This window comes from Podarcis vaucheri, assembly GCF_965113315.1.
Source record: "Podarcis vaucheri genome assembly, chromosome: 17".
Lineage (NCBI taxonomy): Eukaryota > Metazoa > Chordata > Lepidosauria > Squamata > Lacertidae > Podarcis > Podarcis vaucheri.
Genome location: NC_138755.1, coordinates 13,183,097 through 13,205,843, shown reverse-complemented (window position 1 = coordinate 13,205,843; position 22,747 = coordinate 13,183,097). Strand labels below are relative to the sequence as shown.

The following is a 22,747-nucleotide window of genomic DNA, read 5'->3' as shown; positions in this document are numbered from 1 at the left end:
TTTTAGACCTGAGGGCTAATTATACTGCCAGCTGCCATCAGTGAAACTGCAGAACAGAACTGTGTCAAATAAATCAAGTACAAATTACAAATGAATAAAACCACTTTCTCTTCAGTCCTTCCAGCCTGATCAAACTGGCTCTCTCCCATGGCTACTTTTCATTACAAACAGTAACGTCTCTGACACTAACAGGAGCGACGTTTAGGAGATCTAGTCATGGAATCTCCTGAGTAACATGTAGTTTGGTCCTCAAGCACAGTTCAGAGTCAAAGGCAAGGAAAGCAAATTTGATACTAACTTGCTTACAGATGAGCTATATGCGGAAAAAATAGTATCAGGGATTTGTGCAGTTTCACTTTTGTAAACACAAAATCTCTGAGGGAAAGAAGCAAGAGCAAAGAGCCTCGTTTTCTTGACAGCTGAACCTATGTTAGAACAAGCAGTAATACATACTGTCAGGGTTACTTCCAGATCCTAGCTCACAGAGGATCACGCTAGCCAGCGATCGTTAAATAAAAGTCTTTATTGAGTTACAGTCTCCATTCTCGAGCTGCTGCGTGCAACCCTACGTCTTATGCTTAGATCGGCGAAGCTCCGTCTGAGTCTCCGCCCCTTGCGCACCAACTTAATATCCTAGCCCTGCTCCACCTTTTCCGCCTGACAGTTCTCCTCTGGGTCCCTCTGCCCCCCTGGGTCTCTTCCTTCCGGGATTCTTCTGACGCTGACCCCCCTGACTCTCCTGTCTCCTTGCGCCAGGCTTTAGGACCTGGCTCCCTTTCCGGGCTGCCTACTGCGCCACCTTCCTGTGCATTTGAACTTGGCGCGCGCGCCCAACCTTCCACTTTCCGTCTAACCGTCACTTCGCTCCCCGATGAAGGTGTGGCCACTCCTGACTCGTGCCCTCCCTCCTGTTGCGAGCTGCCAGCGCTTGCTCCCTGGCGCTCTTCCTCTTTCCTACTCTCTGGCGGTGACGTTGGTCCCGATCTCCAACTGCTCCCCTCTGAGTCCCCTCTGGCTCTTTCTTCCTGGGGTGTCCCCCTAGTCTCCCCCCTTGCCCTGGCCACTGGTGCTCCTTTTTGTGAATCTTCTGATTCACTGGAAAGACTCGGAGATCTCGGGTCGTCGTCATCACTCATCCTTTCTTCTGCCTCCTCCCCCTCGCTCTCTGTTTCCTCCCTTGCCCTCGCCTCTGCTCCTGAACCCCTGACATCCATCCCCCCCTCGAAGCCCCCTCTTCCCCCCTCCCCTCCTTCCGGTGCGGGAACTGGGTGCTGCAGTGTCAAGGGGACGAATGTTGGGTACAGTTCGCTTCCCGTGGCGGGCCTCCATCCGAAGTCTTCCGGTTCTTCCTCCCTGCTCTCGTCGACGACGGTCACCTCTGCTTCCATCTCTGTGCCGCCGTGCTCGAGACCCTGGTCGTCCCCGAAAACGTCCATGTCCGTCTCTCCCTCGCTTCCTTCTGGAGGCGTTGCTCGTCCTGGACCCTCCAGCCACTTCCTGCGCCACTGCTCCTCTGGTCGATCATCCCACCAATACGAGGGTTCTGAAGCAGATCCCGAGGGCGACCCCTCCGGGGAACGGGCGTCTCGTGTCGGTTCCTCATCCGAGTCGAACCCCCGGAACGTGCTGGCTGAAAGCGTGGGCGTGAAAAGCCAGTCGTCGAAAAAGTCCGCTGGCATTGGCCTATGGGGAAAGAGGGCATGAAACTCTTCCTTGAGCAGAGGTTCATCTAAAGCGTAGCCCGGCACCCAGCTGTTGGCACTGGCCGGGGTGCCCTCCTTAGCGAGAAGGTATTCTACCCCCTCTTCCCCCCATCTGGAGTCCAAAATCTCCGTGACTTCGTTGAGGCGCACCTCCTGTGCCACTCCCCGTTGCCTGGTTCCCTCTCGGAGCGGACTCGGCGCCGTTCCGGGTTCCTGAAACCTGTGCGGTGCCTTGTAGGGAGTGAGCACCGATCTGTGGAACACCGGATGCATTCTGGAACCCTCCGGAAGCGCCAGCCTGAAGGCCACCGGGTTGACCTGCTCTTCGACTTGGTAGGGCCCCAGTTGCTTATGCCCTAGTTTCTTCTTGGCCAACGACCTGGCCGGCACTGCGTGGGCTGTTAACCAGACCCAGTCTCCCACATGGATCTCTTCGCCAACTCTTCTGTGTTTGTCTGCTTGCACCTTGTATGCGTGTTTGGCCAGCTCCAGGTGCCGCCGCAGCTGATCGTGGACCTCCTGCAACTCCGACGCGAACGCATCTGCTGTCTGCGGCTCCCCCTCCACCAGTCTTTCCAGTCCCGGGAAGGTTCTGGGGTGCCTCCCGTTGTTGGCGAAGAACGGCGTGACCCCCGTGGACACGTGCTTCGTGTTGTTGTAGGCGAACTCGGCGAGCGGCAGGTAATCCACCCACGTCGCAGGCTGTTGATTCGCATAGCATCTCAGGTACTGCTGCATGATGGCATTGACCCGCTCCGCTTGCCCGTTGGTCTGCGGGTGTCTCGCCGACGCCAGGTTGATCTTGACGTTTAGGAAGCCCATCAGCTTCTGCCAGAAATTCGAGATGAACTGCCGCCCGCGGTCGGACAGAATAGACCGTGGCAGACCGTGAACCTTGAACACGTGGTCTATGAACAGTTTGGCGGTTTGTTCCGCCGTGGCCACCTTCGCACACGGGATGAAATGTGCCATCTTGGAGAACAAGTCCACCACCACCAGCACGGCCGTCTTGCCCCTCGAGCTGGGCAGATCCGTGACGAAGTCCAGGGCGACTCTCTCCCATGGCTCGACCGGAGTTTGCAGCGGTTCCAACAGTCCGGCCGGCGGTCTGCGCACTGGTTTGGCCCTCTGGCAGGTGTCGCACCTCGCCACGTAGTCCGCGACCTCCCCTCTCATTCCGGGCCACCAGAAATCCCTGGCGACTAATTCCACCGTCTTCTCCTTGCCAAAGTGCCCGGCCGTGGGCGCGTCGTGCAGCTGATGCAGTACCTTGGCGCGAAGTTTGTCTCCCGGCACGTAGATGGCCCCTTTGCGGATGAGCAATCCATCTCTCAGCTGGAACCCGTCGGTCGCTGCCGTGCCCCTTTGCATCTCTGCCATCTTTGCTTGCGCGAAGGAGTCATTCTGCAACGCTCGTCGCACCGCCTCCAGGTCCACTGTCGCCGCAGCGCACGCCCACACTGTTGGTGCGAAGATGTGCATGGCGTCCGCTGGCGTGGCATCCTCCAGATACTGTGGCTTACGGGAGAGCGCGTCCGCCATGATGTTGGTGTCCCCCGGGACATACTCTATTCGGAAGTCGAAGTTCGCAAAGAACTCAGCCCAACGTATCTGCCTCTGGTTCAGGAACTGTGCCGTGCGCCAGTGCTCCAGATTCTTGTGGTCCGTGCAGACCTGCACCGTGTGCTTGGCTCCAATCAGGAAGTGCCTCCATGCTTTGAACGCTGCATGAATAGCCAGCAACTCCCTGTCCCAGATGGTGTAGTTCTGTTCGGACTTGCTGAGCTTCCTGGAGTAAAACGCTCCGGGCCTCCAAACCCCCTGCGGGTCCTTCTGCAGCAGGACTGCTCCAACGGCCCTGTCCGAGGCGTCTGTTTCAACTCTCATCGGCCTGCTGGGGTCGACATGAAGCAGCTGTTCCTCCGACGCGAAAAGACGCTTGAGTGCCTGAAAGGACTGCTCCGCCTGCGCTGTCCAGATGAACTTCTTTTTCTTGGAACTGAGTGTGTCCGTGATGGCCGCTGTCTGCATAGCGAAGCCTTTGATGAACTTGCGATAGAAGTTCGCGAAGCCGACAAACCGTTGGACCTCCTTCCGGTTGCGTGGGCTTTTCCAATCCAACACCGCTCGAACCTTGGCGCTGTCCATGGCGAGCCCCTTGTCAGACAACTTGTAGCCCAGGAAATCCACCTCCGTCACGTCGAATTGGCACTTCTCCAGCTTGGCGTAAAGCCTATGTTGCTGGAGCCTGCTCAGCACTTCCCTGACGTGTCTGTCATGCTCCTGCTGCGATTCCGAAAAGATCAGGATGTCATCCAAGAAACAGACGCACGTCTTGTAGAGGAGCCCCGCCAACACGTGATGCATGAAAGCTTGAAAAACGTGGGAGCCATTTTGCAATCCAAAAGGCATAACTCTATATTCGTAGGTGCCCAGGGGCGTGAACATGGCTGTCTTCCACTCATCTCCTTCCCGCATGCGAATGAGGTTGTACGCCCCTCGCAGGTCCAACTTGGTGAACACGCTGCCCTTGCGTACTTTTGCGAGGAGGTCGTCGATTCGGGGCATGGGGAAGTCCGATGGCTTGGTGACACTGTTCAAAATGCGGTAGTCCACTACGAGTCTTTTTTGGGGCGTGTCTCGCTTCTTCACAAAGAATACCGGACTGCCCCCCGCTGCCCTGGACTCTCGGATGAAACCGCGCTCCAAATTATGATCTATGAACTCTTTGAGTTCCTGCAGTTCGTCTTCAGACATGGAATACAGCTTCCCTTTGGGCAGCGCCGCCCCCGGCAGCAGGTCAATTTTGCAGTCATATGGTCTGTGGGGGGGGTAGCTTGTCTGCCTCCTTCTCGCAGAAAACCTCCAAAAATTCTGCGTACTTGTGGGGAATCGCTTGCAGCGTGCCTAGCAGCAGCTGTGACTCCTCTTGCTCCCCTTCCTGCTGGGGCATGATGCAGTGTTCAGCACAAAAGGAAGAGCCGAAGGTCAGCTGCCTCTGGTACCAAGCCAGCGTCGGGCTGTGCTTGTCCAGCCAACTCATGCCCAATACAATAGGCGTGTCCGACAGTTGAGTGACGTTGAAGCTGATGATTTCCCTGTGATTTCCAAGCCGCAGCACCATAGGTGGCGTCTGCTTCACCACTTGCCCCCCTAACAGCTCCCTGCCATCCACCGTGACAACCTGCAGGGGCAGCGTGGCAGGCAGCAACTGTATAGCGTGCCGGTCGACAAAGTCCTGCCCTATGAAGTCTGCATTGCTTCCCGAGTCGACGGTGATTGGCACGTCCATGGTGATTCCATTGGGTAGCTGGAGCGATGCGGTGAGCCTCACTACTGGCTTGGGCGGGAGGGGGTCCATGGGCGGTAAAATCTCTGGGGACTGCTTCACTGACACGTCTGGCTGGGCCCCAGTGCCTCTTCCTCCAGCCAGACATCGTCGTTTCCCTGCTGTGGTTCTCCGTGCTGCGTTGCTGCAGTCACCATTGCTGAGGCTGCAGTGTGCTTGTGGAGCCTCCGGGGACACTCTTTCGCCATATGCCCTGGATCCTCGCAGATATAACACTTCCTGTTCCCTCTAGGAGGCTTCGCTTTCACTGCTGCTGGTGCTAGGGCTCTGGCTGCTGACTGAGCCCTTGCACTCCCAACCTCCATCGGTTCCACCCCTCCCCCTGTTGGAGGCGTGCATTGCGCATGCGCTGCTTCTCTGGGAAGGAAGGAGGAGCCCCTGGCTGGTTCGCGCCCGCTGCGCCCTTCGTCCCTGCTCCACGGACGTTCTTCCAGCCGCACCCCCACCGCCAGCGCCCTCTGAACGATCTCCTGCGTGGTCCGGGGTCTCTCCCCCCTCGCAATCTCATCTTTAACCGAGTTGTGCAAGCCCTCCCAAAAAAGGTCTCTGACAGGAGCCGAATCTCTGTCCCATTCCAGGGCACTGACCAAAGCGAAAAAGCGGGCATGATACTGCCTTACGCTGGCCCTCCCTTGCCTTAGTCCATGCACCTCCTTTCGGGCAAGATCCACGTCAATGCTTGATAAAAAACAGCCATCCATCGCTTTAATAAAGGCGTCCGCATTTTGGAGCGCAGGATCCTTATCTCTCCACAAATTGCGCAGCCATGCTTTTGCGTCTCCATGCAAATGGGACATGATGAACCCCACTTTCTCTTGTTCATCTCTAAAGTCTTTGTGCAGTAGTTGCAGTGCACACATTACGTCTGCTCTAAAGTTGGGGTACTGTTGCAAATTCCCATCGAAGTGCGAGACCAGACCGCCTGTGCGTCTCCCCAACCCAATCCCCTCTGATTTGGGTGTCTGTTGCCCTTGCTTCGTAAGCACGTCCAACCTGACCTGGAGATCCCTGTAGGCGGCAGCTGCTTCCTCCTCTCTCTTCCTGGACGCCAGCGCCTCGGCATTCAGTCGTGAAACTGCTTCTCTGAGTTCCGTTATTTGCTGTTCGGCCGTCATATTGTCTGCCGTTCGTGAGCTCTCTTGTAGGCACCCGCTTTCCCTCCTCTCCGCGAGGCCGTGGATGCCCACAATTTGAAGAGACGGAGCTTACTGTCAGGGTTACTTCCAGATCCTAGCTCACAGAGGATCACGCTAGCCAGCGATCGTTAAATAAAAGTCTTTATTGAGTTACAGTCTCCATTCTCGAGCTGCTGCGTGCAACCCTACGTCTTATGCTTAGATCGGCGAAGCTCCGTCTGAGTCTCCGCCCCTTGCGCACCAACTTAATATCCTAGCCCTGCTCCACCTTTTCCGCCTGACAGTTCTCCTCTGGGTCCCTCTGCCCCCCTGGGTCTCTTCCTTCCGGGATTCTTCTGACGCTGACCCCCCTGACTCTCCTGTCTCCTTGCGCCGGGCTTTAGGACCTGGCTCCCTTTCCGGGCTGCCTACTGCGCCACCTTCCTGTGCATTTGAACTTGGCGCGCGCGCCCAACCTTCCACTTTCCGTCTAACCGTCACTTCGCTCCCCGATGAAGGTGTGGCCACTCCTGACTCGTGCCCTCCCTCCTGTTGCGAGCTGCCAGCGCTTGCTCCCTGGCGCTCTTCCTCTTTCCTACTCTCTGGCGGTGACGTTGGTCCCGATCTCCAACTGCTCCCCTCTGAGTCCCCTCTGGCTCTTTCTTCCTGGGGTGTCCCCCTAGTCTCCCCCCTTGCCCTGGCCACTGGTGCTCCTTTTTGTGAATCTTCTGATTCACTGGAAAGACTCGGAGATCTCGGGTCGTCGTCATCACTCATCCTTTCTTCTGCCTCCTCCCCCTCGCTCTCTGTTTCCTCCCTTGCCCTCGCCTCTGCTCCTGAACCCCTGACACATACCATAAAATGAATCCTGGAACATAAAACTGCTGGTATTTCTCGCTCTCTTTAGAGAATTGTGACATTAAAAAATGGGTTTAGGAAAACATTTCGTTATGATAGCTTGGTTTTACCCAGGCCCAAGTTTTGATTTATTGATCCCCGTTTCCTCAGTGTCTGCCATTTTAGCTGAGAGACAATTCCTCAATAAATAGAAAAAAGAGACATGATCCCTTCACTGCCTCCCAGACATGAGAGGAAATTGCTATGCTGACCCTAAAACCACATTGCAATAAGATGTTGAGTGTAGATTTTCCTATAACAAGTCATTTAATTTTCCTGTGATTTGTACTCTGAAAGGCTTCTGCCATCCAACTATCCTTCTCTACACAACCTGAGAATGGGCACTAATTAGTGCTCCTCTTCTAGGATTGATGTCATCAAAATAAAAAGGAGCTATAAATAATACTCCATACTTATGTTTAGACATATTCCTCCTGATGTACCTTCACCCGGATAATTTTCTCCTGTTTCCTCAGTCTTTTTCTTATATATATGTCTGATTTTGCATCAGCTCCATATTCCAGTAATCCCTCATCTACTTCTCAGTTCATTGTCTACTATTTTCCCCCTTCATTTTCCTTTGTAAACATTAAATAATTGAAACCATTGCTATGGATGGATGTAGGAGTGCAGCTGAATGTCTTGCCAGGATTTCAGCTCAGCTTATTTTCTCTCATCCATCCCACCACTACGTTTCTGATGGAGATGTTACAGAAAAATGGAAAGGACTGTCATCAGCATACTGATGATACCTTGGTCCCCAAACTCCTATTGACTGATCCCAGCTACTTCATATAGATATCAAATAGTATTGGGAATAATAATTGCATAACTCCCAGGGGCCAAAAAGCACTCTTCCAATGCCCTCTTTGATCTTGGTTGCATAGGTAGGACTGGAATCATGGCAACACAGTCCTCTCGGATACCACGGTCAAAACTATCTCTAAAGTTGCAGAGAGATCAAGAAGCAAGGTCACTCTTGCCTTGTCCATCTCTCTATCAAGGTCACCCATCAGAGTGATCAAGGGCAACTCAGTCCCATGGCCAGGCCTGAACCTAGATTGGAATAGATCTACATACTTTGTAAGATCCAAGAATGCTGACAGCTACCCTGCACAACCCTCTCCACCACCTCCGCCCCGCCCCCCACAAAGGGCTTATTGGTCAATAGTTGTTCCAGACCAACCCTTCCAGGGCTGATTTCTTTATGAATTGTCATCAGATAACTGGAGGGAACTGCATTGGCATCCCCTGCACTAAACCAGAGTAAAGTGTTACAGCTTTTAAAAAATGTCTCCTTTAACTGGATTTTAGTTGAACCTGCTATCCAGACTTTGCTTTGAGACCAGCCTATTTTAGCTGCTGTGCAAACAACTTCTGCAGGTATCCTAATGCAAACATAGGCCTATGAACCTTTTTAAAGAAAGAGAGCAGCAGCAGAACTGCAACACCACCAACAAAGCAAAGCCACTACCCTCCGTTGTGTGTGGGTCCACTGAACTGGGACTTGCGCGTTGAGATCCCCCAGGCCACCCCAATAACTCACACTTCACACCTCAATTTTTGTTTAAGGTTTTTGGCATGATTTTGGCCACAACTTTATTTAAATACACACACGTGAGTGGTTGCTTAGGCATTGGTTCCGACTATCTGTCCTTGCCCAGGGACAGCACTGACTTCCGGATTACAGCAGAAGCCAGTGAGGGAAACAATTTTTGGGGAGAAAATGAAGCTGGGCCTCAGTCCTTCACTTCTCACCCTCATGCTCCTGGTGGCTTGCACAGCCCAAGTCCGATGCCAGGGACAAGGATGAAAAGAATGGCAAGCCCCTGGATTCCTTTAACAGAATTCCCTTTCCGCACTACCATTGGACAGGTAGGCACTTACCCCTCCACCAACCAATTTTAACCAATGCCTAACCGCCAACCTTACAAGTTGTGACGATTTGCTACGCAGTAGGCAAAAACCAAATGGCAACAGCCAATCAGCCAAATGGACAAAATTCCTACCAGGCCCCTGCCCCAAGGCAGACGACCCCATGACAGGCATAGCAAGGTCAGAGGACAACGAACCCCCCCCCTTTTCAGGGAGGGTGGGCGGGTGATCCGGTGCATGCAGCCCAAGAGAAGACCCCAGGCTGCGAGCCCTGTATTTAAGACCTCAGACCCCCTCCCACACTTTAGCAACATAACATTCTCCCCAGAAACACTCCTTGCCCAATCACAGCATGTGGCCAATTTGCCCAACAACAGTGGGGTGGCCTTTTTGGTCCCCACTGCAACATGTGCTCTCTGTTATGGAGAACACACTTTGCAGGATTATTCCACGAAAGGTAAAATTGGGTAGGGACACATGCTGCCCTGATTATCTGGATAAGCTTTCCAAGATAGGATGGAGCAGGACATAAGGTATTGCACACCAGATCAGGAAATGTTGCTTGAGGTACATCGCAGACAGTGGTACCTCGGTTTACGAACTTAATCCATTCCGGAAGTCCGTTCTTAAACCAAAACTGTTCTTAAACTGAGGCGTGCTTTCCCTAATGAGGCCTCCCACCGCTGGTGCCCTTCCACCATTTGGCTTCCATTTTTAGACCAAGGTAAAGTTCGCAAACTGGGACACTACTTCCGGTTTTGCAGAGTTCGTAAACTGAATAGTTCATAAACAGGGCTGTTCTTAAACCGAGGTACCACTCTACTTAAATTTAAGTATTTAAATTTAAGGTGAGATTCTCAGGATACTAAAAAGTAGTTGATTTGCCCACAATAAACCTCTAGTTATGATGGTCTCTCTCAAACTAAGTATAAAAATATTTGGGAGATAACTAACACCATTTAATAAAATGAGAACTATATTAGGAAGGTTCTTTTTGTTATGCAAATTTGGCACCAAAGAATAATTTCTAATATTTCAATTTCGCTGGAATATAAACTTACACTAAACTCTTAAATATAAATAGATTAATAATAATTCTGCTGGTCTGAAAAAAACCCATTCAGTATGGCAAAATATGTTCCAGTTGTCTATGGTTATAAAGGAATAGCTGTTGATTTAAGAGGCATATATCAAACATTCTAGTTTAGAAAAAGCAGTTAATTTTTCATTATGTGATACAGGAAATTTCTCATTTAATCTACCTGGAGGAAAGAAATGGTTGCAACTTATTTCTTTCCAAAATTGTTGCCTTTAATTATATGTCTTGCAGATGAAAACTGAATCTAGGAAAATGCAGTTCTACCTTGCTGTGAAGTCTAACATTCCAGACATAAGTAAAGATGTGAGACCACAATCTAATCAGCAACAAATAGCTGCTCACAGCCTACAGTAATCACTTACAGCTGCCTTTTGAATGCATAGCCATGTAACATTTATTAGCAGATTGCATATGTATATGATAAAACCAGCTGTGTATTACAAGTGTGGCTTAATGATGACAAAGCAAACCTTTTACAATGCCATTCTATGCATGACACACTGTTCAGCCACAAGGCAGATTTAAACCCATCGAAATCCATTCAAGTGTGCTAAACTCAGAACTAGTGTGGGGGGAAAGGGCAAGGATTTATTCCATGCTATTTAGGGCCTCAGGGGACACGGGTGGCGCTGTGGTCTAAACCACAGAGCCTAGGGCTTGCCGATCAGAAGGTTGACGGTTCGAATCCCCACGACGGGGTGAGCTCCCGTTGCTCAGTCCCTGCTCCTGCCAACCTAGCAGTTCAAAAGCACGTCAAAGTGCAAGTAGATAAATAGGTACTGCTCCGGCAGGAAGGTAAACAGCGTTTCCGTGCGCTGCTCTGGTTTGCCAGAAGCGGCTTAGTCATGCTGGCCACATGACCCGGAAGCTATACACCGGCTCCCTCGGCCAATGAAGCGAGATGAGCGCCGCAACCCCAGAGTCGGTCACGACTGGACCTAATGGTCAGGGGTCCCTTTACCTTTACCTGTTTAGGGCCTCAATATATTGTGATTGAAGGTTTGGGGAGTGATGAGCCAGCAGGCTTTGGAATAGGAATGTCTTCTATTTTAAAATCTGTCTGACATCGTCACTGGTTGTTTTTGGCATCAGCTGAAAACCTGCTTTTTTAGGCAGGTGTTGGTGATGTGGGTCTATGATGTATTACTTCTGCAGTAAGGAAAAGTAGTTAAACCATATATACATACCGTATATATATATAGAGAGAGAGTGTGTGTTTTATTGTTTTTGATGGGATTGTTGTATTGCTTGATATTATATCTGATAAGCTCTATTCTTGGATCATGTAAAAAATGAAATGAATAAATAAATCACAGCACTCCCAGCTCTGTCCTCCATCAGAGGGATGCAGTCCAGGTGGGTTCATGAGGAAAGGTGGGAGGCTTCATTGTTTTGGAAATCCTGAGCCAGTATCCCAAAGACGACTCCCTTTGGTCTAATTAAGTGAGACAGGACAGAAAAAATACCCCCATTTGTGGCCTTACCTCTCTGTTTCTGAGTCCCCTGTTGTGAGAGGGGGCACCTGGCTTGGTGGGTTGTGGGGGCTGCCATGCACATTGTGCCCTGAAGAAGCGTGGCTCACCGAGTGTGATGGGGGCAGGGAGCCCGTAGCAGCTCCATTTTGACTGGCGTGGGTGTTGGAGAACAGGGCTGCTGCAAGAAGGGCAAAAACATTCACTATTAGGACAGGCACACATCTTCAGATTCCTCAAATGAGCATCTTAATTCAGTCTTCGGCTGCAATTAGGAGGCTTTGCTTTCACTACACCAGGAGTTTTAAACATGAGTAAGAGGATGGGACGCGGGTGGCGCTGTGGGTTAAACCACAGAGCCTACAACTTGCCGATCAGAAGGTCGGAGGTTCGAATTCCTGCGACGGGGTGAGCTCCCCTTGCTCAGTCCCTGCTCCTGCCAACCTAGCAGTTCGAAAGCACGTCAAAGTGCAAGTAGATAAATAGGTACCGCTCCGGCGGGAAGGTAAACGGCGTTTCTGTGTGCTGCTCTGGTTCGCCAGAAGCGGCTTAATCATGCTGGCCAGCTGTACGCCGGCTCCCTCAGTCAATAAAGCGAGATGAGCGCTGCAACCCCAGAGTTGGTCACAACTGGGCCTAATGGTCAGGGATCCCTTTACCTTTACCTTTAAGATGATGTTTACCCCTTTGTACAGCTAGGCAAACCTCAGTCACACAGTCTTATTTCTACACTGCCTCCCCCCACCCTGGGAAGAGCCAGTGTGGCTTGGGGGTTAGAGCGTCAGGCTATGACCTGGGAGACCAGGGTTCAAATCCCCACTCGGCCATGAAGCTTGCTGGCTGACCTTGGGCCACTCAATTACTCTCAGCCCAACAACAGGGTTGTTGTGGGGCTAAAATGGGGAGGTAAAAGGTTAAGGACCTCTGGACGGTTAAGTCCAGTCAAACTTGACTATGGGGTGTAGCTGCTCATCTCTACTTTCAGGCCAAGGGAGCCAGTGTTTGTCTACAGACAGCTTTCAGGGTTGTGTGGCCAGCAAGACTAAACCACTTCTGGAGCAACAGAACACCGTGACACAAACCAGAGCACACAGAAATGCCATTTACCTTCCCACCGCAACGGGTGTGCTTTCGAACTGCTAGGTTGGCAGGAGCTGGGACAGAGCAATGGTAGTTCACCCCGTCACAGGGATTCGAACTGCCAACCTTCTGATCGGCAAGCCCAAGAGGCTCGGTGGTTTAGACCCCAGCACCACCCGCATCCCACTAAAACTGGGGAGGAGAACTATGTAAGCCACCTTGAGCTCCTTGAAGAAAAACTGGGATACAAATGTAAATAATCACAACAACAGCAATGAGAACAGCAGCAGCAGCAACAATAATAATATTCTCTCCATCTTGGCAAGTAAGCAGTATTATCACAATTAAAGGACACATCTAGCCAGGGAAAAGCAATGGCCCAGGGAGAATCCAGAGGATCAGACAGAGAGACTGGGAGGACCCCACCAAGCCTCTGGGTTGAAGGTCCCCCCTCCCCGCTATAAAGTCCTTTTGGAGGAGCAGACTGAAGTCTTGTGGATTAAAGTGAGAGAGGAATTTAAAACCACCTTTGTCAGAAGCGGACTGGACTTATACAGGGGTCCAGGGATTCTCAAGTACTTATTTTCAGTAATCCTTAAAGATAGCTTTTATAAAATCTTACGCAGGTGATATAATACACTAAAAAGGATTAAAAGTATATATATCAGCATTTGAGATAATTGCTGCTGCTGTCATCTGTGGGACACAGGCTAGATTGTGTTCGGATAATTACTGGAAATTGATATTAGAAAGTATTTGTGGGATAATAAGCTGTACATAGCCTTTATCACTAACACTCTGCTTATTGGCATTGTTAAAAGAGCAAGGCATGTTTATCTGGTGCAAAATCTAATTAACAACTGCTACAATATGTATAGTAAAACTGGATTTCTGTAGTCACGCCTTCAGAAAAGGATTAAAGGGAACAATATTTATGAGCAAACCAACAGCATTAAAATGAGTGAGGGAAACTGGCTGCCCCCTTTGTAAAGATGTGTGGATATTTTATGTTTTATTGGAATGTGACCCTAAAGGGTGAGCAGCAACGAGGTGCATTCTGTCTTTGATAGTTCCGTAACAGACAGTGTATTTCACTGTGATTTTAATAATAAAATATGAAACCATGACCAGGAAGATCCAAGAAGCATTCTCTGTAGAGATGATATTGCTAAGGTCACTAGGTGGGAGAGCTTTCACCAAGCCTGGGGCACCCTCCAGATGTTCTGAACTCACCCCAGCCCCAGCCAGCGCTGCCATCCAAAGCCATCTGCAGGGCTTTGCCTGCCAAAGGCGGATGTAGTGGAATTACGCCACAATTCCTACAGCTGATGAACTGAGTATCTGAAGAGCCCTGCAAGATCAGGCTAGGGGTTGCTCTTGCCCGAAATTCTGCTTTCATCAGCAGCCAGATGTTTCTGGAAAGGCCACAACTAGGCATGAAAAAAATCAGCTCTCCACCAGTGCTGAACTGGGCAAGCATATTGGCAAGGCAGCCAGAGCAATGGCTCACCTCTCCAAAAGAGTATGGGAGAATGTGATGCCACCGTCCAATACCAAAAGGAAGAGTGTTATATTGAAAAATCAGAACTCCTATTAGAATAAACAAGTTCCGTTATAAATACTGAAATACTAAATAAGATGGATAACAATGTGTAACAGAAAAAGAAGCAGAAAATTGGTTTAAAAGTATGTGAAAGAAAGTAATAGAAGTGGAAAGAAATTGCAATTGAGTAGATTGGAAGTTTATCACAGGGGTGGGCTGAGGGGTGTGGGATGGTGGTGGGAAAATGAAGTATTTCTGAGACTGAGTTGGATATGTATGAATATTCTTAAGGATTGTATGAAATGTATGTTTGTATATTCGTAACATGTATGTATTAATGTTGAATTATTTTAATAATATTTTTTAATTTTTATTTTTTTTAAAAAAGGAAGAGTGTTGAGCATGTTGCTTTATGGAACTGAGTCCTGGGCAACTGACAACCATCAGAAGTGACACCTCAACACCTTCCCACATGTGCTGTATCATGAAGATTTGGAGTATCACATGGCAGGACAGAGTTTCAAACAAAGATGTGCTCAAGCCCACATTCTCAGCATGTTTGCACTCCTGTCTCAGCGACGGCTACACTGGCTTGGTCATGCCCATAGAATGGAAGATGGCTTCCATTGGAGGATTCCCAAGGATGTGCTCTATGGGGTGCTGGCTTCAGGCATCATGCCTGTTGGCAGACCAACTCTGCATTACAAAGATGACTGTAAACATGAAGACATGAAGGCTGGCCACACCAGCTCTGCCAGATGGGAATCTCTTGCAGGTGACCTCAGTGCCTGCAGACAGGCATTCAAGTCATGCATTCATAGCAGTGGCTGTCGGAATCTTAGCTCGGCCAAGCTGAGAAGGCTCATCTTCGGAATCACCTCCCGACGTGTTTAATGACCTCGAGCCTTTGATGAGGCTCCAAGGCACATCCTCCCAGCAGAGTTCCCAGCACAGGGCAGGATGAGACAGTATGATCTACATTGCTATGCTTTATTTTCTAGCTACGAAGAGAGCAAAGAAATATACATCATCTCCCTGTGAGAGCAGAGAGCAATTGAAACAAAGGAACAAAGGAAACAGGAAACCACTGACGTCACATCCCGTCTCCCTTTCCTGTGAGACTGCAAGGTCTCTGGAATGTAAACAGAGTCCTGTGACTCCCAGCAGCTTCTCAGTGAGAAACAGAAACTAACAGTGACCAGAGGATAAATAACCGCTGGGTGGAGCACAGAGAGAAGAAATGTCATGGGACGTCTGCAGCAGCACAACCAGACACTTTCATCTGCCCCAGCTGCAACTAAACATGTCTCTACAGCCACAGCAGACACTGCAACCTTCCAACAGTTTGACTCCCCCTCCCCAAGGCACCCTCCTCCATCGTCTCCCGAGACGGACGGATGCCAGAGACCAGACCTGCGCATAGAATTCCAGAACTGATAGAGCCATTGTGGGGAATCCCTAGTCTACCAAAGGCAACATGAGCCTCCCTCTAGAACTACCGAAATTGTTACTGCAGGACTTAATTGCGTGGCGAGTTCCTGCCTGCTCCCAATAGAAATAAAGACACACGACACCATTGTATTAGGTTAATGGGCTAAAATTGGCCACAACTTTATTAGTTACAGGTAAGAGAGGTATTGGCTTAGGCATTGGTCCTATTCGACTATCCGGCTTCAGCCTGTTTGCTTGAAGACCGGGAAGGGTTAACCCCAGCAGGGGGAAGCCCTGCTGATGCACATCAACTAGGGACTCCCCCAGGGTCACCGCTCGAGGGCGTGCTTTAGGCCCTGACCTCCATAGGCTTCGGACGAGGCCACATCCCCCGGAATCCTTTACCAGACTACCCTTCAATATTTGGGGGAGGTGATGGCGCTCCCCCCCCCAACTAATCTACATAATAATACCCCTACCAATGCCTAACCACCAAAACCAAAGGAGTTGTGACGATTTGCTATGAGGTAGGCAAAAAACCAAATGGCCAGTGCCCGTTTGCCAAGTGGAAAAAATCCCTACCAGGCCCCTTAATGGCGACCAACCGAGGTCCATAGCAAGGTCAAAAGAGAAACCTTAAGGGGTGGGTGGGTGGGAAACAACAGCAGCTGTGCAGGCAAAAGAGGGAGATCCCGGGGCCGCGCTTGCCTTAAGTGAGGCAAGCCACACACTCCTAGCCAGCCGATTGGCTGGCTCAGGGGATGATGTGGCCCGAGGATTCCCCTGATCGCGCGGGGCTGGAAAAAAGCCTCTGCGCGCATGTTGGGGGCGTGAAACCCGCAACCCCACCTCCTCCTGAGGTCGGAAGTGGCTTTGTTTGCAAGGCTTATACGCATTTTACATATTAATATTTTATTAATACATTGATGGCCCATTTTAATCCATTTAATTGCTTCCATCGCTTCATTCTCATCCCAACGTCACCTTTCCTGCACCTTCAGAAAACTCGAGGCCTATAGTGTTGTAATCTCTTCAAAAGAGAAACCAGCCATTTGGGAAGATAATAGCTCTCTGCTGTTTTCATCCTATCCTTGTGATGTTTATGCTGCAGCATTTAAATCAGCAGAACATTTCTGCATTGAAGCTAAAATTATATATATAATAATTCGTATTTAAAGGATGGTAACTGTGGCAGGAAGAATGATGCTCATCATATAGAGGCATCAAACACAAGGGCTGTCCACCTGAAACATGGCTCCTCACACGCATTGTGTTTATGAAGTTTCACATTTATTCTTCCCAAAAGCTTTTAAGAAGAAATCATGTAGAGGTGATAGATGGCGTCACCTTGCACACAATTAAGAAATGAGAGTTTGCATTCTCAAACTGCTTCCAAATCAAACCTTCTTTTTTTAAAAAAAAAAGTTTCTTCCCATCTTAGCACAGAAAGTACTCTGTAATTTAAAGAACCTTTCTGAAATGGAGAATTGCCACCTTTCCTCCTGCAAACTACCAATAATGTCGTAATTCATTTCCATGGGTATATTATTCTTAAATTATGGTTCTCTGTCAATCTTTTTCACATAAAAAAAGACCTCATCTACCTCCTTTTAGAATAATCAAAGTGCAAAAGTGTTCCCGTTTCCCCACTTAAATGTCTAAGCAGCCATAAAATGGGGCTTTCATAGGCCGAAAAATCCTGCTCAATCTGGGAGCCTTCCAGTCTCAGGGCTGCAGGTGGACTTAAACAAATCAGTGTCAAAATAGGGGCCGGTTTGGGGGTTTTCGATGTTTTGTTGTTAAATTGATAGAGAAACCAACTCAGAGCCGTGCTGTGCACGATGACATTATACTGCATTACCTGCACAATTGTGTGTGTGTGTGTGTAGCTTTTAAAGTAGGGATGTGGGTAGTGCTGTGGGCTAAACCACAGAGCCTAGGGCTTGCCAATCGGAAGGTTGGCAGTTCGAATCCCTGCGACGGGGTGAGCTCCCATTGTTCAGTCCCAGCTCCTACCAACCTAGCAGTTTGAAAGCACATCAAAGTGCAAGTAGATAAATAGGTACCGCTCCAGCGGGAAGGTAAACGGCGTTTCCGTGCGCTGCTCTGGTTCACCAGAAGCGGCTTAGTCCTGCTGGCCACATGACCCGGAAGCTGTACACCGGCTCCCTCAGCCAATAAAGCGAGATGAGCGCCGCAACCCCAGAGTTGGCCACGACTGGACCTAATGGTCAGGGGTCCCTTTACCTTTACCTTTAGCTTTTTAAGTAATAGATGCACAGAGCTCCTCTGATGTGGACTGGCATCTTGGCGAAGGTGAAGAAGGTTGACCCTTTCCTTCTATCCTGAAGAACCAGTGAAAATCACCCCACCAGATGCCATTTGCCCTGGAAGGGAAGATGCTATGGGGGCCATAATGACTATCTATTAAATGGACTTTCATTCAAAGAACAAGTGTTTCTATTCAACAGCAGCAGCTGTCTCCCAGGGCGGTGACATGGTGTCTGCCAGAGTCCGGTGAAGCTGGGTTTGTTTTATTATTATTATGCTATGCAAATTATGTTTTTAATGTTGTACACTACTCTGGGATCTGCCAATAAGGGGCGGTATATGAAGTGATTAAAATAAATAAATAAAAGTATAAAAATCTGAGGATAGATATATTTATGCTGTTGCTTATTGTGGATGAAGTTGACTAAGCAACTCAAATATTTAATTATGACATGCAAATATAATTTGAATATCCTTTTAGTTAAAAAAAAAAAAAACACAGAAAAAGAAGTCATTGTTGTTTACCTGGCCAAGTAACACAGCAGTTAGGATTAATAATATATAAAAGTAGTATTTGTTCTTATATAGTTCACTAGCAGGACAAAAATATCCAAAGTTCCATTTCCAGATTCACCCAGAAATACAGCTGTGCAACTAAAACAGCTGTTCTATTCAAATCTGTAGAACTGTTTAGGATCTTGTGGGCTATGAGTTTTAAATTGCATTGGCATAAATGACTATAAATATTTCCTTTTTACATAAGACGAGAACTCAGAAGGCAAACGACAATCTTCTGAACCACATAAGAGCCAGCAATCTTTTTGAATGGCAGCAATCTAATGTAATGACCTTCAGTTTTAGCAAGACAGATTTTAATCCAGATCCCACAATTTATTGCTTTGGGGATTCTGCTGGCTCTTAATCACAAAAGCAATAAGAGTTTCCAATATGTTCATCTGCCTCAGTTAATCAATTGTTCCAGCTGCCAATCACTAGAAATATCTGAAGGCAAACCTAAAGGATATCAGCCAGCCAAAGAAACAGCTGTGACCTCTTGGGACCAGGACGGAGCTCCATCGCGAACTTCACCCTTTCCTCCGGCATCTCTGACATGTTCTATATTGTTTCACAGCAGGCCCCCCATTATTGCTATGTATGCTAGCAGCATGTAGGGATTTTATTGGTGCTTTCCCCCCTCTTGTAGTTAGTTTGCAAAATGATTGTGAGGGTCACAGCAGAGGCTATTCATGGGGATTATAAAAAGCTGGCTAACTAAAGCAGAGAGGGGTCCAATGAATCTTCAGTCATTGTATAATAACATTTTTCACGCGTCAGCTTCCTCACTATCATCAAGTTGTCCTGGGTGCATTGCATATCCCTCATTTGATTTTAGCCAGTTTAGTCTGGCACCAGCAGGAGGGAAAGAAAACAAATTGTGTATGTATCAGTTAACCCATCATTTGATACTGAATTGCTCTTTAAAGGTAAAGGTAAAGGTACCCCTGCCTGTAGGGGCTAGTCGTGTCCGACTCTGGGGTTGTGTGCTCATCTCGCTCTAGAGGCCGTGAGCTGGCGCCGTCCGAAGACACTTCCGGGTCATGTGGCCAGCGTGACGAAGCTGCTCTGGCGAGCCAGCACCAGCGCAGCACACGGAAACGCCGTTTACCTTCCCGCTATAAAGCGGTCCCTATTTATCTACTTGCACTTAAGAGTGCTTTCGAACTGCTAGGTGGGCAGGAGCTGGGACCGAACGACGGCAGCTCACCCCGTTGCGGGGATTCGAACCGCCGACCATACGATCGGCAAGTCCTAGGCACTGAGGTTTTACCCACAGCGCCACCCGCGCCCCACACGAATTGCTCTTTACCGTTGCTAAATCTGTGACCGGTTGCAATGACGGCCAGGGTGTGCTTACTTTTAATAATTGCATATAAGTGGTAATTTAAACAAGTGCAGTTTTTCTCAACCCTGTGTAGTAATCTGCAGTGACCCAAATGACCTCCTCCATAGGCATTAAATATAAAGTAAAGGCAGAGTATTGCCATCCTCCTTTGGAAGAAGGGCCATGGATCAGGGATCAAGCAGATGCCCAGCCTATTAGAAGTCCCAGATTCACTCCCTGGTGTTTCCATGTAGGGTGAGGGTGGGAAAGCCCTGTCAGAAACTCTACTCGCCAAATTAGTGCAGATCATAATGAGCCAGATAGATTAATGGTCTGGCTCAATATAAGGCAGCTTTCTATGATTATTGTGCTGGTCCTGGAGGTTAATCAAAAGGCAAGGTCCAAGCCCAGTCCGTGGACGATGAAGCAATATGAAGGCAGTCCGTAAAAGTCAAAGCTGGGTGCAGGGCAGGGTTCAGGCAGGGACTGACAACCACCAATGTTGCTCCTGCAACTTGGGACTGGGGCTGGCTGGCTTTTATATGTCCCGAGGCATAGGGCAGCCCTGAACCTCAGGTGACTCACCTCTCCTGGCCTGGAGGCGAGCACTCCTCCTGCGGGAACTTAGTTCCCTCCGCCTCTCTGCCCTGAGCCTCTGCAGCTCAGGAGAGGCTGGAGGGTTACCGGACCCAGAGGCAACCTCAGCTTCCCCTGACGGGGCTGAGAGTGGAGCACCTGCAGGCAATGGGTCCTCCATCCCCTCAGGAGCCAGAGCAGACTTAGCTGGTGCCTGCACCTGAGGATCCAGCACAGGTGAGGACCCTTCAGGCTCAAGCCCCAGCCCCGGCTCAGCTGGTTCTGGAGGCGGGGACTCCTGTGCAGGCTGAGATCCCTCAGGTTCAGCATCCAAGTCCGAATCCCAGGCCATCACAATTATCATGAGAAGAACTCAAGTCTCAGTCTAGTTTTTTTTCATTTACCTTCATTTGTTACATCTCCCATCCTTTTGGAAGTCTGTACATTCCTTTCCTAGGGACACTCCTTCGATGCCTGCCATATTCCTAATAAAATCACTGTTCCTAAAACCACAGAAGGGAAGGGAATCCCTTTTATTTCCTCCTCCAAGCAAGTTTAAAGGCATCTATGTCAAGCATATATCCACTCAGGAGGGGCTTCTATAGCTGTAATTCCATCCATGTCTCTCAAAAAGAGAAAAACTTACAGCCTTAAAAATGTTTCCCCATAAGAGTGAAAGGGGCGCCTGAAGCTTCATTTTTGGGTTGGAGGCCTGGATTAAACTGAATTAAGATGTTTTCCAAGATGATACCGTAAACTCCCTTTGGTTTCTTGCAGAAATTGCTCTTAATTTTCTCCCTGTAAATTTAATTGGGCTTTACAGTTCTTTCCTTTTTCGAGACCATACTTGTACCCTTCATGAAACTTTCATACTGACTCCAGATTAAAATTGTTTTCCTTTATTGTCAATTCATTTTCATTGTCTGTTCCTTTGCTTTTATGGGCAACAAAATTATTTCCTGGAATCCTACCCTGTACTTAACGTTTCTTTCACTCCCCCCCCCCCAATACCATACCTGTGAAAATGTCATGCACAGGCCCTGGAGATTGTCTGACGGTACTTTCTGAAGTGCCCTGGGGAGATGCAGGAGGTTGGAGAGTCTGGATCGTGAGACAGTCATTGAGAATGTCCTGGTCAAGCTCTATACCTGAACGCAACTGAAATACAAGCACAGAAAAGAGAAAAACCATGTGCTTCAGAGAAACAACAAACACCATATAATGAAACATAATAATATAATTATGTTTCAGTGAAAACAAAATGAGGTCAGAAGATTGCATTACATCCACCCCGCCGCCATGTTTTAAAGACCAGGAGCGAGCATGTAATCCCAACATTTGGAGCATAACAAATGCATTTGCTAAGAATGGTGAAAACGGCACATTGACGCTTATGGACAGCTTAAGACAGAATGACTTTGCAGTCTATCCAACTAGAACAAATTGTCAGAGTATCCTGGTAAAGGGGTTTAGGGGGAAAGTTTTGTCTGAAGGCCAAGATGGTGGCTAATGGACCACAGAACTCCCCAAAGGAGCATCCTAGGGAGTTCCCCCTATTTGATCTGCATCCTAGGGGGTTCTGGTGAAGAAAACCACCAGAAATTGGGTTGGCTGATTCCGCATGCATCCCCAGTGCCTGTACCAAAGCCATCAGACATCTGTAATCAATAAAGTTGTGGCCATTTCCATCCCAAGCTGTTGTCCTGTCTTGATAGCTGCTCTCACATCCTTGTCCCTGTTTTGCTAAGAAGCAAAACCAGAAATATGTACAATGAGTTCTTGTATCTTTTCTCGTTTATCCCTCATGCATCTCCCACCTCCAGGACCCAGATGTTTCTCATGCTGTAACCATGAACTCCACTCTGCATTGCTTAACAGCTATTACTGCTATTATCCATGTATATTTCTAAGGTCAAAGGTATCTACATTTTCCCCATCCAGATTCTTAGAATAAGTAGTGAAAGTGGCACTAATTGCCACGAAACATTGTTCAAAAACAATTAACCTTCCCAAGAAATATTTCAAGGCTACATTATTTATCCTATGTTTATATTTGCCTTTAAAAAGGTTCCTTTACAACGCAACTTGCCAGCAATATATCTATTATTATTATTATTATTATTATTATTATTATTATTATTATTAAACTGTACAAAGCTGATCTCTTTCCTTTATCGGCATCCCAACTATGTGAAATTGGATTCAGAATATGGGGGAAAGATGGGATAATAAAGAATGAAGAAAAGTGTAGTTTGAGTTTTTGCATTTTTTAGGAACCTGAATGGAATGCTTTGAAATGTTGATTGGGAATACACACACAAAATAGATTTGTTTCTCAAGTCACATGCAGGCTGCGAAAAAGAAGAATGTGGTTCCCTATATGCATGTATTTTAAGGACAAATGGAGAAAAGTACATGTGCATATAGGGACGCGGGTGGCGCTGTGGGTTAAAC

General features: G+C 48.5%; 1 protein-coding gene across 8 annotated transcripts in view; it reads right to left on the bottom strand.

The window, feature by feature from the left end:
• The window catches only part of GLIS3 (GLIS family zinc finger 3), a 180,345-nt gene that overhangs the window by 23,988 nt on the left and 133,610 nt on the right, over positions 1-22,747 (bottom strand). For all 8 annotated transcript variants that reach the window (XM_082204680.1, XM_082204681.1, XM_082204679.1 and 5 more), the window contains 2 exons: positions 21,310-21,451; positions 11,523-11,691 (listed from right to left, as the gene is read on the bottom strand). In XM_082204680.1, the coding sequence (XP_082060806.1) occupies positions 11,523-11,691; positions 21,310-21,451 (311 nt within the window). The remainder of the gene's footprint in view (positions 1-11,522; positions 11,692-21,309; positions 21,452-22,747) is intronic.